Source organism: Sinocyclocheilus anshuiensis, unplaced genomic scaffold (assembly GCF_001515605.1).
Source record: "Sinocyclocheilus anshuiensis isolate Anshui unplaced genomic scaffold, SAMN03320099.WGS_v1.1 scaffold771, whole genome shotgun sequence".
In the NCBI taxonomy this organism is placed as follows: Eukaryota; Metazoa; Chordata; class Actinopteri; order Cypriniformes; family Cyprinidae; genus Sinocyclocheilus; species Sinocyclocheilus anshuiensis.
The window spans coordinates 331,282-346,676 of record NW_015552585.1 but is presented as its reverse complement, the minus strand read 5'-3'; the positions used below and the strand labels follow the sequence as shown (position 1 = coordinate 346,676).

Genomic DNA, 15,395 nt, shown 5'->3' with positions numbered 1-15,395 from the left:
TGTGTTTGGTGGTGAGGTTTGCAGACTGTTTTTGCTGAGTAGTGAGGGATGGTGTTAGTCAAGCACCTGGAAACAGAAAGAGAGAAGAAAAGGAGGGTAGGAGGAGGAGAAGGACAAAACAAGCGATGCAGAGAAAGGGGGATGATCGTATCCATATGGCAGAGCTTGTGTTCTTCACTTTCTGGATAGAGAGAGGGAGATGGACAGAGAGGCTAGAGGAAGAGAGAGAGAGCTGGGAAGCCAACAAGGAGTGAGAGAAAAAACAACTGGAAGCGTAGCACAGTAACCCAGAGAGCTGTAGAGACCGATTCAAAGCATGTGACAATGATTTAGCTACAGTGTAGCTACTGTGTGGGTTTTTCTGAAGATCCCTCGGAGGGATAGAAAGAAAGAATGAGTGAGACTGGAAGTTCCTAAAACGCTGCGCTCGGGAATTCAGGTTAGTGTTTTAATTTTTTCTGCTCTCTCTTCTTCCTCTGCCAGCTGGAGTTGTGAAGCACTTCCTTACATTTACCAGGGGTCCATCCGTTCTAATTTTACGTCTACATGCCGACCCTCATGGTTTTCCGTCTTTGTGAATGGAGTCCAGGTCTAGTTCTTACCCTAAGGCTGGTTGGTGAACCTCTAGCTGGAGTTAACTGTCCTTTAGTGGAGTTTGCAGACATCAGCTGAAGTTCTCAGAGGGGTGTTGCCTTGCCCTTATAAGGCAAAACCAACTGAGTGGAAAAGTATTTGAATTTGTGGTGGTACTGCTCCACTGCCTTTTCATGTCTGCGCAGTCTGGAGCTGGTACTTGTCTTCACTCTTGGTTCCTCTTCTTGGATATGTTTGCTGCCAGACAATAAGAGCTTTTGTCAGTGGGGTGGGCAACTTGTGTATGGATGCTCTGTCATCTACCTCAGTCTCACTAATGAGCTCTCATAAGTGGAGTCGTCGCAGATCACGAGAGGAGGAGGCCGGTCCTGGATCTGCCCTCAAGCCAAATGTGCATTCTGCCATTAAAACGCACATGTTCATGGGGAGGCAAACACAATAGACAGTGTAAACAACAAAGCTTTTGGATGCCGTAACGCTCTCTGGATCTGACTCTGCATGCTCAGCTTCTGACAGAGACGGGATGACAGGGTGGACCTCCGGTTTTGGTATCACTGGAGATCAACAGTATCAATATGACATCTTTCATCAAACTTGTGTCAACCACTTTGGTTTTTGGAAATTAGACTATATTATACTCTGCTAGGACACTCTTTTGAAAGCACCATGACAGCAGCAGCGTGGTACCATCGGGATATCAGCCGTGTTCAAGCTGAAGAGCTGCTGGCCCGTGCAGGGAGAGATGGCAGCTTCTTGGTGAGGGACAGTGAATCTGTGCCTGGAGCCTACGCCTTGTGTCTGCTGTGAGTACAACACCTCAAGACTGGAATACACTACACAACGTTTGCACAGAATTACAGATGAGTGATGAGTCAATGCTAGTTGCCAAAGGGTAGAACCAATTTGCAGATTTTGGGTGGTCAGAATTGACCGAATTCATTCAAAATTAACAGTGTATAATGGTTTCAATCAGTCAAAGGATGTCAAATAAGTTTTTAGCCAGTTTTACAACACATATAGTCAATCATCTTCTAGCAATGAGGAGCATGTTTCTGCATGAGTTTGTTGTGTTCAGAAAAACATGAAAGTCTGGTAGTGTGTGATCATCAGTCGTTTGGTGTATGATGACTGGTTTTTCTGTTACCCATTTACAAACTATGATGTCTAGTGTTTTGAAAACTGTTCAGATTTAAAAAATCATATAGTGTATTCCAGCCTTTACACACACTTGGTTGTGATGTGATAAATTTACCTAGAATGAGTTTGGCACCACCCAGCTGTCTATTCACAACACTTCCTGGTGATGCACAATGACATTTTTAAGTAAATCACAATAGTAACCAGGTATTGTCAAAAAGTCAATGAACTATTGTAGTTCTTTTCTATAGTCTGTGTCTGTGAGATGGATTTTACAGCCATGTGTCTGCCTTCCCCATCAGGTTTCAGCAGAACTTTGGCAAGACAGTGACTGGGGCTACCTTTCAGATAGTTTAGTACTGTCTATCTCAATGCACATGAGCTTCAGGATACGAGACCCAGTCTAGAGCAGTCCCTCTAGACCAGGGCCGCATTAAGACCTTACTGGGCCATGACTTACTGCAGGGCCCCCTATTACAAACTAGCCTAAGTAAAAACAAGCTTATACTTAAGACAAGTAAACAGCCACAAATTACAAAAAAATAGACCTACCTGAAACACTTAAAGCACTGAATAATAAATTATATTATTATTTTACAAAAGTGATTTGGTCAAGGACAGTGAGTGATTTTCTTTCTAATGTTTGATTAACATTATTGACATAAATTTTAATAGCAGCTAAATTAAACTGCTTTAGACGAATAGCTCACTCAAAAATGAAAGGTCTGTTGTTTTTCTAAACCTGTATGAGTTTCCTTCTGCGATCGTTTAAGACACAAATGACTGTGTTGACGAGGAGACATTTTGACACATGCATTTGAACGTTTAAACACAACGCGACTGGCGCTGTAGAGCAGGTGCGCGCCACGCGAATCAGGCCGTGACCGTCTTAATGCGTGCATTTGCCAAAACGAATTCTGCCCCACTGCTTAATGTCCCTGAACAGTTAAATTTGTTTTTAAACCACAATGCTTAAAATGCTTTTAAATGAAAAGCTTAACCTACATCATGCTGCGCAAAACGATTGATATATTTCTACCGGTTTATCTCTCAACCCATAAGCGAATATACTTTGTTCAAACACAAAAAGCAATATACATCCATCAAGTTGTTAACTTGTTAATCAAACTAGCCTAAAATCTGTGGGGACGATGACGCTGTGTTTTTATCTGCTCCATGTGCCCGGTCCACGTGCTGTTTCACAACTACTCCATCATCAGCTTTAGTAAAATAACCTGATAGTTGGGGATTTCACTGACTCACTAACTCATGTTTTCCCCTCTCTCCTCATTTTTTTTTTAGAATAGCCCCTCTCTAACTTTCTTTTTAGAATAGTTTACATTTTTACTTATCGAAGATTGTTCTTTGCATGACCATTTCCAGGTTATGCCAGAACGAAGTGAAGAGAGGTGAATGCGGACATTGCAGCGATCACCTGATTGATACATGGTGCAAGGGTCATTCAAAAGTAAAAATATAGAATAAATGCATTTGATTGGTAAGCCAAATTCAAACGTGACGTTTTAATCTCTAACGGTAATGCATGGAATATATGGAAAAGCTCCACTAAATAATAGCGCTAATAAGTGAGGCGCTACCGATGACCAGTCGATCTACTCCACAGCCAATCATGGGCCCCCTCCTTGTCCGGGCCCCGGGGCTTCAGCCCCGCCTAGCCCAATGGTTAATGTGGCCCTGCTCCAGACCCCACTCGGTCAGCTTTGTTCAGGCCTCAGTTTCCCTGTTTTCCTCCTGTCTCTGGCCCCTGTAGGAGGGAACAGGCTCCAGTGACCGCATTGCTTTCTCTCCACTGCGGCCCACAGCCAGACACATTCCTGAAGGCTGAGCCCTCCAGCTCCAACTGCTCTCCCTACTTTCTTTCTTCCATTCTCTCTCATTCATTCTTTCCCTTGCCCTCTACCTCGTCTCTTCTCTCTGAAACAGTGCACATGCAAAACATCTACTCACACAGTCACACTTCCTCTCTGTGCTTTGTTCTCTTCTTTTAGATTACCTGGAAACACTGAGCTTTCTAATTGTGTCTTCATTGGTCTCAGTTGAATACATGTTCCAGGTTGTGTGGCCAAATGCAAATGAACACAAATTCTGGTTTATTTAACCTCCTATGGGCACAGAAATATGATCTTGTATGAAATGACACATACTGACGGCCTCAGTGACCACATTAACAGGTGGTCTTTTATTTTACTGTGGCCTTGTATATGGTATAGATGAACTTTTACCCTACTTTCAGAATTGAACATGCTGCCCTGTGGTGACCAAGGAAACCATCAATGTCAGGCGTGCACACATTGTTTCATGAAGCCACAAAATGTTCCATTTATGTGATTATTTAAAGGGTTGGTTGGCTTTCTATTTTCTGCTAAACACCAGATGAGAAGTTTAGCAGAATGTCTGAGCTGATGTCTCGTGTACAAGCTGATGAGATCTTAAAAAGGACAAAAAGCACTATGGTACACAGAAAATGTGCAGTCTTATGAAGCCATATGAGTTGAAAACAGACTGTAGTTTAAGTTGCTCTTCAATGAAAATCTTGCTTGACAGTCGTGGTCACTATTCACTTTCATTGTATGGAAAAGAGCAGCATGAACATCCTGCATAACATCTCCTCTTGTGCTCCATGGAAGAAAGAAAGTTACTACATTTTGATAGACATTACAAAATATTCATTTTTGGGTAAACTTCAGCTTTAAGAATATTTATTTTACTGCGTTATCTTAGATTCAACAGTCTGTCTGTCTTGTCCATAGGTTCCAGCGACATGTTCATACATACCGAATCCTTCCTGATGCAGATGGGTTACTGGCTGTGCAGGTGAGCAGACAAAGGAGTTTGCACAGTCAAATGCACAGTCACAAGTAAGAAAGTAAATGCAGGCAAAAATTATGCCTTGTTAGGCAGGATACCTTAAATGATGGTTTTACCTTTGAATGAATTTGCAATTTCACATGGAAATTACTTGATACTCATCTAGTTACTTTCACTTCATCTTATTCTTCAAAAAAGAAGCAGACTTGTTCTTGTCTGCTGTCTGAAGCATGCAGCTGCGTGGTTTCAAATTGGCCTCGGTGGCACTTGCTGTCAATTAAATGTTTCACACAGATTCCTCCTGCACCATGCTCCTGATAGAGAATGACTGGAATGGGTTTGTCTGTCTGTGTGGAGATTAAAATATGTGTGACATAATTGTTTCTATGTCCAGGCAGCAGTACTAGATGCATTTTTGCTAATTCTTTTCTGTGCATGGATGAGATGTGTTGGTGTGTTTCAGAAACACTCTACCAATAAGATTTATATTTTATATAATATTTTATATTAAGTGGATTTAATGCCTGTTTCCTATTTAAAACACAGAATGGATAACGTATACATGCACAAGAAGAGGCATGTTAAGTTAGTGTTGCTTTCTATTGTGAAAAAGAAACATTTTCTGAATATTCTCCCCCTCCCAGTGTCTGATTTATTTTAATCGCTTTTCAAGAGCTGCACTCTTGGAAGGAAAACATGCTGCTATTTGGAGATTTTAGGGGAAATAATTAAATGTTTTTGCCAAAATGGTTTCATCGACCATGCTTTCAAAATACAAGCTTCTAAAAAAAGGCATTCAAAGAGCGGGTTATTTTATTTGTCATGATGCCTGATGGTTTAAGTACAGTATGTGTGTGTGTATGCTCTTGTTTGCACAGTGGGTAGCTGGCTAGTGGCTGTTCGCGGCATGTAGAATTTGGCAGATGCTAGAATGAGGGCATCATAATGTAATTGTACCTTTGGTTCATAAAGCAGAAAAACTTAAATGTTTTGGGAGTTACATAGATTACATAGACCAACTTCTTTTTGTGGCAAACCTAGCAGTTCTGCATTTTCTGCCAATCTTTTTTTAGTTTATGCAGGAAAGTCTCAAATTATCTTTTGGCACGCAAGTTTAATAGGTCTGTCAGAATTCCAAATATTTGTCATTTAATAAAAAGTTAGCCAATTCTGAAATATAAATCAAAAATGTAACTTCTGGTTTCACAGAGAAGGCTTATGCCTATCCCAGACTAAAATGCATGTCTGGGCTGTTTTAACTGAAATGAACTTGCACTGACATATTTTAAAATATGCCAGTGCCATTGTTTTGTCTCAAGATGCACACAAGTAATGTTTGTTCTAAGGCACGTTTATAAAAGATATTGTCCTTATTGAACTATGGCCTAAACCTGGCTTAACCTAAACCCTGTCTGTGAAACCAAGCCTAAAAGTATTAGGCTGTGATAAAGTTCAGTATCTGTCATCAACATACAGATTTTGTAGGAAAGTTTTCACACTTTTGGTAGTATGATTTTTCCCGTTAACCTTCTAATACACTGATGATCCCTTTCCACCTTCCCATAATTAGGACAGAATTTTAAAATCTTGTAATGCATATTTCAAATACTTATATTGTCCTGCTGTTACTGATTTCTGAATTTGTTTGCCTATATGTGTCGGGTCATGTGTGTTTTTGTTTCAGGCCACGCAGGGAGTGCAGGTGAATTGTTTCCGTACTCTTAGTGATTTAGTTGTGGGTTATCAACACCCACACAAAGGTCTGGTGGCCCCATTGCTTTACCCTGTTATGCGTGAATCAGAGCCCAACGATGAGAGCTCAGGTAAGATGATAGAAGCCAAAACTGACAAATAACAATCTTGTCAATAATGTTTGTAGCGCTTCAGTTCAGTGAGTGCATTGCTTCAAACTATAGCTTTTAACCAACATTCACTGTGCTGCGAAGAAGGGGCAATTTTGGTATGTAGATTATGACGATTTAACTTATATAGACTAGGCTATAGTGTTTGGGTCGTTTTAGTATAAATTTATTACAATTTGAATGATCCCAGTTGTATTTGTGCAAAATCACTATTTGAATGGTTTCAGAAAACAATGATTAATTTATTACAATAATATACGTTATGAATATTTATATTTATTATAGTACATGTAACAGACATTAAACAGACCGATGTAAGTATTTCAGTGAGTGAGTCTGATTCTAACCGCTAACTCCGAGTTCGAGGCTGATTAATGAATCTTTTTGACTGACTCGTTCAAAAGAGCCGGTTCAAATGAATAATTTGTTTGTGAATCGGACATCATGGCGTTGCTCACAATGCGCAGTGTTCGTTATGGATGTGGCGCGCGGATGAAATCTGACAAAACCGCATATGGACGGACACAAAGTTCTTCGGACTGTTTTCCCAAACATATTTAAACTTATTGTCGCTCATTTTTATTTTGCTTGTCGCATTTGCGATCATTTTATTCGCGGCTTGAAGCACTGTTAACAAGTCATTAGTCTTTATTTTGTGTGAGACTGCTATGACATAGTTCATCCCAAAGGCACAACATTCAAATGTTTAAGATTAAATGCAGGTGTCTTCTTGGTGCAGATGGAGACGATGAGAAGCCAAGTTCAACATTTGTCACCCCTCCACCACGTGCAATGTCCCCTGCAGGCCAGCCCCCACCTTCCAGTTCAGCAGCTCCTCATTTACTGCTGCAGAGGCTTCAGGAGCTCAGGCCAAATAGGTACATTCAAAGTGACGTGACATGTGGCCAAGTATGGGTACCCATACTAGGAATTAGTGCTCTGCATTTAACCCATCCTTAGTGCACACACACAGCAGTGAACACACACACACCCGGAGCAGTATGCACAGGTAGGGCTCAACCTGTGCAGAGCACATGCCCTTTTTGCCCTTACACTCCGAAGTGCCCTTTTTTTTGGTGATGGTGTTTTTTTTTTCCTTCAATAAATCAATGATATTGGTCACCCTTTGCATCTGTCTGTCTGCTTTACAAATATTTATATATAACATATACAACAAACACCTGGTGATGAAAACGTAACGCATTTGTCATTAAGGGTGCCCTTTTTCAGTTTCAGCACATGCCCCTCAAAAGGTCTGTGCACGGCCCTGGATCAATATCAGACTTTTTGATCACATACCACTGTCTGTGCCTGTATATAAAATTGTGTGAAAACAGTGTCGCTCCTTACAGCTCAGTGTACCAATGTTTACTTCTGCAGTGCGGGCTGTGAGATTGTCCAATTACTGGATGAGTATCTGCATGGTAATATGTGTAAGGACCTGGAGAATGTGAAAGGAGGCGCATCAGGACTGCAACACTTTCAGTGCATCCTCAGCCGCGCATGTGACAGTCTGCACAGGTGCTGTTTCTCTAACATAACATGTCCCTTCTCACACAGCTGCAATTATTTGAAATAAGAGCATCTGAATATTTTCAAGAAAAAGTTATTGCTGATTTGTTAACCACAGTGAGATTGACCAGACTTTGTCCAGTTTGGAAACCTTAGCGAAAGTGTTTGATCATCCTAGTGGCCACCTCACCTTCTCCACAATGCAGGTACACAAACATAAGTCTAATACAGGCTGCTATTATCAATCAGTCATATTTTTCTTTAATACATTTTAATATAGTTTAATAAATTGGCTTCGCGTGCAACATTTTCCTGAATGATGAAACACTGCACTGTGTGTGGCTGATATAGGGAACCACAGATTCAAAGATTTATTACATGTTCAAACAGGAATGGGATCTTTACTGGTCTTTGCACAGGCAAGCATCACTATTACTATTGCTCATGCTTATTGTTAGGAATTTGAACAAAGCCCTGAGCCCCTGACCCTAAGTGTATAGGTATAGTGTATAATAGCTTAAATCATGCAGCTTGCTGAGGAAAGGTTTACTGTTACTTTTCTAAGTGGTATGACTGACTTATTTTCACTGATGGATGATAAAATGGGTAGAAAAAATCCCTTAGGCCAGTGGTTCTCAAACTTTTTGATTCAAAGACCCCATTGTCCACACAAAAACTAGTTCATTTTACAGAACATCTTGATTGTATGTTTTTTAGCATTTCAATACAATGTCGATATTAATTGTATTATTATTATTATAACAATAATATATACATTTCAATCATTTTAAGTTTTCTGAGGCCTCCTAGTGGGCTCTGGCCACCGGGTTGAGAACCAGTGCCTTAGATCCTATAACTAGGGACCAGAATATCATAGAGCCTTGGAGGCAAACTCTTTTAACTTGTGCCAAGAATCAATCGCATAGCAATCACTCAGAACAACTTTGCAATTTCTCAGAATGCTTTAGCAACAGCATAGCATGCGCATGCAGTGCGGAGACATCAATGTCTTCTTTACCTAATAAATTCCTGTTGTCTCATAAACTCTCTTTTTGTTAGAATACAGGGAAGAGCCCTGGAGAAAACATGGATAATTTGCTTCACAAGCTCACTGCCCTCTGTAACCTGTTGTCATCTCTGGAGAAGAGGGTAGAGATAAATATGACAAAAACAGCATGCAAACCCACACAAACCACATACTTGTAATCTTTTTGCATTTCTGTCTGTGATGATGATAACAATATCGTGTCTTTTTCAGGTTCTCAAAGCTTTGCAAGAAGCTGTAACCAGTCACAACTTATCTTTGCAACCAGTCACTCCTCCTGAGTCTGTCACAGCCCCCAAAAAACAGGCCAGACCTAATACTGTCCACAGCTTTCAGGTAGCACATTATTGCCTATTGTTTTGCTCACTGGTAATATTTAAACTATGAAAGTGTTTGCATTTATTTATGTGCATGTCAAGGTCAAGGTGGTCAGGTATGGCAGGCAAACAGTGTCGGTAGACATAGATGCAGGAGTGCTGCTGTTTGACAAGAAGACTGGCTCATTCGGTGTAGAGACTGTCACACACAACAGGAGTGAGTTTATCTTGCCTTAAAACCTGAGTTACTTCAGTCTCCATTGTTATCATACAAGGATAGTAAATGCCATCTAATGCTTTTATGTTTTAGTCGTGCAGTTGGTGAAGATTCAGAGAGGCCTTGCCAAGCTGAAAATGGTCATAGACAGTCATCACAATCCACCGAGAGAACTTTTGTTTGCGAGCATGAATGTGAGGAGAAAGACTTGAATTGGCTTACCTTAAATGGTCTATATCTGATGTACTGATGTGTCTCCCACAGAAACGAGAAGCTTTCTGTCGGCTGCTGCAGCTTATGAAAGCTGCTCACTCCCAGCAGTCTGAGCTTGATGTAATCTCTGTGTTTGTGGGCACCTGGAATATGGGTATGGATATACAGTATATCATTAATAAAAGATATTATGGCCTCAACAGTTGCAGCAAAACGTTTCATTGTTGTTTCTGTATTTTGCCTTCAGGGGGCACTCCACCACCCGGTTCACTTCAGTCCTGGGTTACTTGCTGTGGTCTGGGTCTCACCCCAGACGAGTCCATCGCCTCCCTGCCTCATGATATCTATGCAGTGGGCACCCAGGACAACCCACAGGGCGAGAGAGAATGGGCTGAACACATCAGAGCCACGCTTCGGAGTGCAACCAACATCGACTTCAAACAGGTCTGACTTTATGAAATCAAAATGTTCATAGTCCAGAACGCTTCTTCTTCTTATGTGATCACATATTAATCATTTGATTGGATGACATTAAAGTGTATTAAATTGGTGAGAGTAGATTGTGAGTGTGTTTTTGTGTTTTTCCTGTAGGTGGCAGTACAGTCCCTTTGGAATATCAGACTGGCTGTGTTTGTTAAACCAGAGCATGAAGGACGCATCAGTCAAGTAAACACAGCTAGTGTTAAAACTGGCCTGGGGAACACACTTGGTACAAATCTCTCTTGCTCAAACAAACCAATAAACACACTCACTAACTCTTCTTTTTCTTTTTTCTCTCACCTCCTTTATATCCTTGTCTTTTAGCCAAGCAAAACAAATCAAGTGACAAATAAATTATACTGTAATTAATATATTTTTTAGATTAATTCTTTTTTTTTCTTTGTGGTTACAGGAAATAAGGGAGCAGTAGGAGTTTCTCTTCTCTTTAATGGCACCTCAATGGGCTTTGTGAACTGCCACCTGACTTCTGGTAGTGATAAAGCACTCAGGTATTCACACATATATTTAAAATAGAGCAGTGGATTTCAAACGTCATGACGGACCAACAGTAAAAATTGCAGACCACATATCAACCCAAGTATACTTTACAAAAAAGTAGGGCACAAATTATCCTTAAGGCTGGAATACATAACACAACTTTTAAAATCTGAGAACCATCGCATTAGTTACCCTGCTCAAAGTTTTTTTTTTGGCTTTTATTATGAATATGTTAGTCTTAAGGTTATCTGTAAGCTAATGTGCTCTAAAACAATGACAACATTCGCATTTAGAAGATATTAGCATTCAAAACTTACAGTCTTTCACTTTTGCAAATATGGATGAATGATTTTGATGACATTACCCTACACGTCAGCTTCTCGTCAGATTTTCTGTCCAATCAAATGCTCTCTAGAATCCGAAGTGTCCCGCCCCTACACTATAAATAGACGCTGAAGCTGTGGTTGAAATCGGTCACTTGTTCACAGAATTCACATTTTCTATATGGTCAGTGGCATATAGTGCACTATATAGGAGATGGGGAACGATTCAGACAGTGTAAATATTCTTTCCATTGGGGCGAATGAAGTCTGGTTTCATGTTGTGTCACACGAACTGCTGCAGCACGCACACACAGTCTGCTCTGGTCCAAAAACACGAAAGCACGGAGCGGATCATATGCGCGAGTTGGCGCAGACCACAAAACGTATCTGATCCAATTTAATTGTGCACAGAATGCTATATTTTATTGCGCTATGGATGAGATTAGGAGGAGAAACTGTTAGACAAACTTGGTATTAGAAACAGCACTGACGAGTAAAAGAGATAACACCGGTGCCATTCACCAATATATTACACACTTTTCAAACTACACATCCTCAGCATGATTATGGTCACTGTTTTACTTTAGTAACAGTTTCATATCGAATCTAAAGGACTGTGACTGCCATAAACAGTCAAAACAGTCAAATGCGGCTTTACTGAGCTCAACAGCTCTGGTCCAAGTTGTGATATAAACAAAACACTATTGGTTATTTAAAAAAGGGGTGGAGCTGCTTGACATGTCCTGCCCTGTCTTCCTGTTTCATTTAAAGTGATGTCAACACATAGGATGGGCTTGTCCAAATACCCACACTTGTGGTCTTTTCATTTGACCTCTTGTCTACTTGCATGATGTAGAGAAACTGTTAGACAAACTTGGTATTAGAAACAGCACTGACGAGTAAAAGAGATAACACCGGTGCCATTCACCAATATATTACACACTTTTCAAACTACACATCCTCAGCATGATTATGGTCACTGTTTTACTTTAGTAACAGTTTCATATCGAATCTAAAGGACTGTGACTGCCATAAACAGTCAAAACAGTCAAATGCGGCTTTACTGAGCTCAACAGCTCTGGTCCAAGTTGTGATATAAACAAAACACTATTGGTTATTTAAAAAAGGGGTGGAGCTGCTTGACATGTCCTGCCCTGTCTTCCTGTTTTATTTAAAGTGATGTCAACACATAGGATGGGCTTGTCCAAATACCCACACTTGTGGTCTTTTCATTTTACCTCTTGTCTACTTGCATGATGTATTTCCTGTATTTAGCCCAAGACCACAAGTGTGTGTAGAACTTTTTTATTACCTGATGGGACACAGTTATAGTGTTTTAAAAATGCAAGTGTTTACTGAGCTTTATTTTGATTTTCAATACTTTGCATTTAAAAATAAACTTGTCTGTGTCTGTTCAATAGTCTCTATAACAGATGACTCAATTTAGTAATTGTGGTGCTTCTAATTAAATGATAAAGCAGTTGCAAATGTTATACAAAAGAAACATACTCACCTTTGCACCAATAAAATGTGCAACACTTTCTGTTTTGCTACCAAATTATATGTAATATCTAATTATTATTCATAATTAACTTTCTGTTCAATAGTCTCTATAACACACACACACACACACACACACACACACACAGAGAAAGGGTTCCGCGACATCTCGTATAACCTCGGCAAAAAGTCTCATAATTTATTTCCAGAACATGATGCATTATGGGATACACTTAGCCTTGAATACCGCTGCCGAGTGTGGATTTAGTGTGCGTTAAGGGCACTGCACTTTGGTGATCAAAAGTGACGGTAATGACTTACATTGATACAAAAGATTTCTATTTCAAATAAATGCTGTTCTTTTGAATTTTCTATTCATCAAAAAATCCTGAAAAAATAATGTTTTCACAAAAATATTAAGCAGCACAGTTGTTTTCAACAATGATAATAATAAGGAATGTTTCTTGAGAATCAAGTCAGTATATTAGAATGATATCTGAAGGATCATGTGGCACTGAAGACTGGAGTAATGTTCAACTTTGCCATCACATGAATAAATTACATTTTAAAAATATATATTAAAATGGAAAACATTTTTGTATATTTTTAAAACTATTACTGTTTTTGCTGTATTTATGATCAAATAAATGCAGCTTTGTTGAACATATGAGAATTCTACAACATCTTATATACCCCAAACTTTAGAATAGTTCTATATGTGCGAGTGTCTATTTTGCATTATTCCTCTTTCTTGTCTTAGGAGGAACCACAACTTCCAAGACATCCTCAGACTCTTGTCTCTTGGAGAAAAGCAGCTCAGCACTTTTGACATTAGCCTTCGTTTCAATCATCTCTTTTGGTGTGGAGACCTCAACTACCGCCTGGACCTGGATGCTCTGGTCACATAGCTAATATCTGCTTTATTTCTGTCTAGATATTAGTCACTCCAGATTTACTTATTCCCGCTCACTGCTTTTTATTAACTGTGATCCATAGCCATTCAAACATTGCTCTAAGGAGACCCCATTAAGCGCATTGAATTGAACTGAGTTGTTCTATGAATCCTTGTGCTCACTTCTATCATATATTGAAGGTCATCTGTCTCTGACTGAGGTCTCCCTTTTGCAGGACATATTGAAGCATGTTTCAAAGCGAGAATTCGAGGAGCTGATGTGTGCAGACCAATTGACCAGAGAGCGGCACAGAAGAAAGGCCTTTTTTAACTTTAGTAAGAACCGCGGCTGCTCTTCTTCTCCCAGGGACACCACAGACACAAGAAATCAATAGATGTGATCACACAACAACAAAAAAAAAGCATTAACAGACGCTTTAATATTTCGTTCTTGGTTTTGTTCTTGCTCTCTCTGTTAAGAGGAGGAGAAGATTTTGTTTCCACCCACCTATCGGTATGAACGTGGTTCTAGAGACTGTTATCTATGGCAGAAATACAAGTCCAGTGGGGTAAAACTTTTCATTTCATTTAATCTATCAGCCTTTGTTAATGACATCCTAACATCCTGTTTACACTTATAGTGGCCTATAAATCAAAATGTGATATGATTTGACTCATTATGTGTGACGACATAGATTACATGTTCTCATCTCATCCTTTTTGTTTTGTATTATTTTGTTTTATTAAAACTCAATTCAAACTTTCCTCAGGTGCAAGTCAATGGGCCTTCATGGTGTGATAGAGTTCTGTGGAAGTCCTACCCAGAGTCTCACATAATCTGTACCTCATATGGTATGTTATTCCTATTTCTCCCAATTCGTATTCTCAGTAGTTAGTGGGTTAGTTAGTAATTAGTGTTTGAGAAGCTTTCTAATCACATGTAAAAGAAAAAATATAGTCCATGCATTACAGTGTCTACATAATACATCAAGTGGCTAGGCATTCTCCTTTGTTGGTTTGCACTTAAGCTTGAGGGAAGTAACTAAAACATTGGACTGCTATTTTTGTAGCATGTTGGAATGAGATGTGTGTAGCTAGCTACCCTGCACAACAAAGGTTTACTTTGGGTACGATTGTAGGTCTGCGGTCCACAATCAGAGTCATATCCTGTCATATCTGCTCAGCAAACATGTGAATTCAGCCTCCTCAGCAAAGGCCTCCAACATATATTATGCTAGTGTATATGATCACAGCCAACACTGACCAAATGCTTAGTATTTCATTACTACCTCACATTAGTATTTTTAGAATCTTTTTAAATGGCAGCATTAAACGAGATTGGAATGTGATGTTTAATTAATTAGGTTATTTATTAATGGGATGGTTGCTAACGTTCAGATGACGGTTTGTATGTTTTTAGAAAAACTTTAACTCCACCCCAATTACAGCTTTAAGAATTGAATTGATTAGTAAACAAATATTTTTAACTGATCCTTTGGTTCTGTTCATCAGGATGCACAGATGACATCTTCACCAGTGATCACTCTCCTGTTTTTGCAACTTTTGAAGTGGGTGTGATATCACAGTTTCCCAGAACAGGTATGGAGTCCTTTTCAGCTCGAGTCTCTGACACTGGAGTTTTTGACATTTGGGTCATTTCATAACACAAAGAGTTATATTAGGGGTTGCTGAACATGCATTTCCTTAAGGAACCACCATTTGCCTTTGCCACCGAACACATTTTTTTTCAAGGCTGGTCAAGGCTGCTCGTTTTAACAGCACCAACATGACAGCCTAAAATGATTTCAATTTGAGATAATTCTTAAAGGGTTAGTGCACCCAAAAATGTAAATTCTGTCGTCATTTACTCACCCTAATGTTGTTCCAAGCTCAAAATACATTTGTTCATCTTAGAAACTTAAATTAAAAAATATTTTTAATGAAATCTGAAAGCTAAAAAAAAAAAAACCCATTTG

At 39.5% G+C, this 15,395-nt stretch overlaps 1 protein-coding gene across 2 annotated transcripts in view; it reads left to right on the top strand.

Annotated features, from left to right (window-relative positions):
- Positions 1-15,395, top strand: part of inppl1b (inositol polyphosphate phosphatase-like 1b) — a 19,659-nt gene continuing 4,264 nt past the window's right edge. Inside the window, exons 1-20 of one of the 2 annotated variants that reach the window (XM_016456322.1) lie at positions 1-439; positions 1,241-1,397; positions 4,503-4,566; positions 6,245-6,383; positions 7,162-7,300; positions 7,803-7,943; positions 8,053-8,140; positions 8,994-9,083; positions 9,193-9,315; positions 9,399-9,513; positions 9,607-9,707; positions 9,778-9,880; positions 9,974-10,170; positions 10,318-10,435; positions 10,619-10,715; positions 13,288-13,426; positions 13,656-13,755; positions 13,900-13,988; positions 14,190-14,271; positions 14,932-15,018. In XM_016456322.1, coding sequence (XP_016311808.1) covers positions 1,261-1,397; positions 4,503-4,566; positions 6,245-6,383; positions 7,162-7,300; positions 7,803-7,943; positions 8,053-8,140; positions 8,994-9,083; positions 9,193-9,315; positions 9,399-9,513; positions 9,607-9,707; positions 9,778-9,880; positions 9,974-10,170; positions 10,318-10,435; positions 10,619-10,715; positions 13,288-13,426; positions 13,656-13,755; positions 13,900-13,988; positions 14,190-14,271; positions 14,932-15,018 — 2,149 coding nt within the window. In that variant the 5' untranslated portion in view covers positions 1-439; positions 1,241-1,260. Of the gene's footprint in view, positions 440-1,240; positions 1,398-4,502; positions 4,567-6,244; positions 6,384-7,161; positions 7,301-7,802; positions 7,944-8,052; positions 8,141-8,993; positions 9,084-9,192; positions 9,316-9,398; positions 9,514-9,606; positions 9,708-9,777; positions 9,881-9,973; positions 10,171-10,317; positions 10,436-10,618; positions 10,716-13,287; positions 13,427-13,655; positions 13,756-13,899; positions 13,989-14,189; positions 14,272-14,931; positions 15,019-15,395 lie in introns of those variants that run through there. The other variant, XM_016456323.1, reaches the window with a different exon arrangement.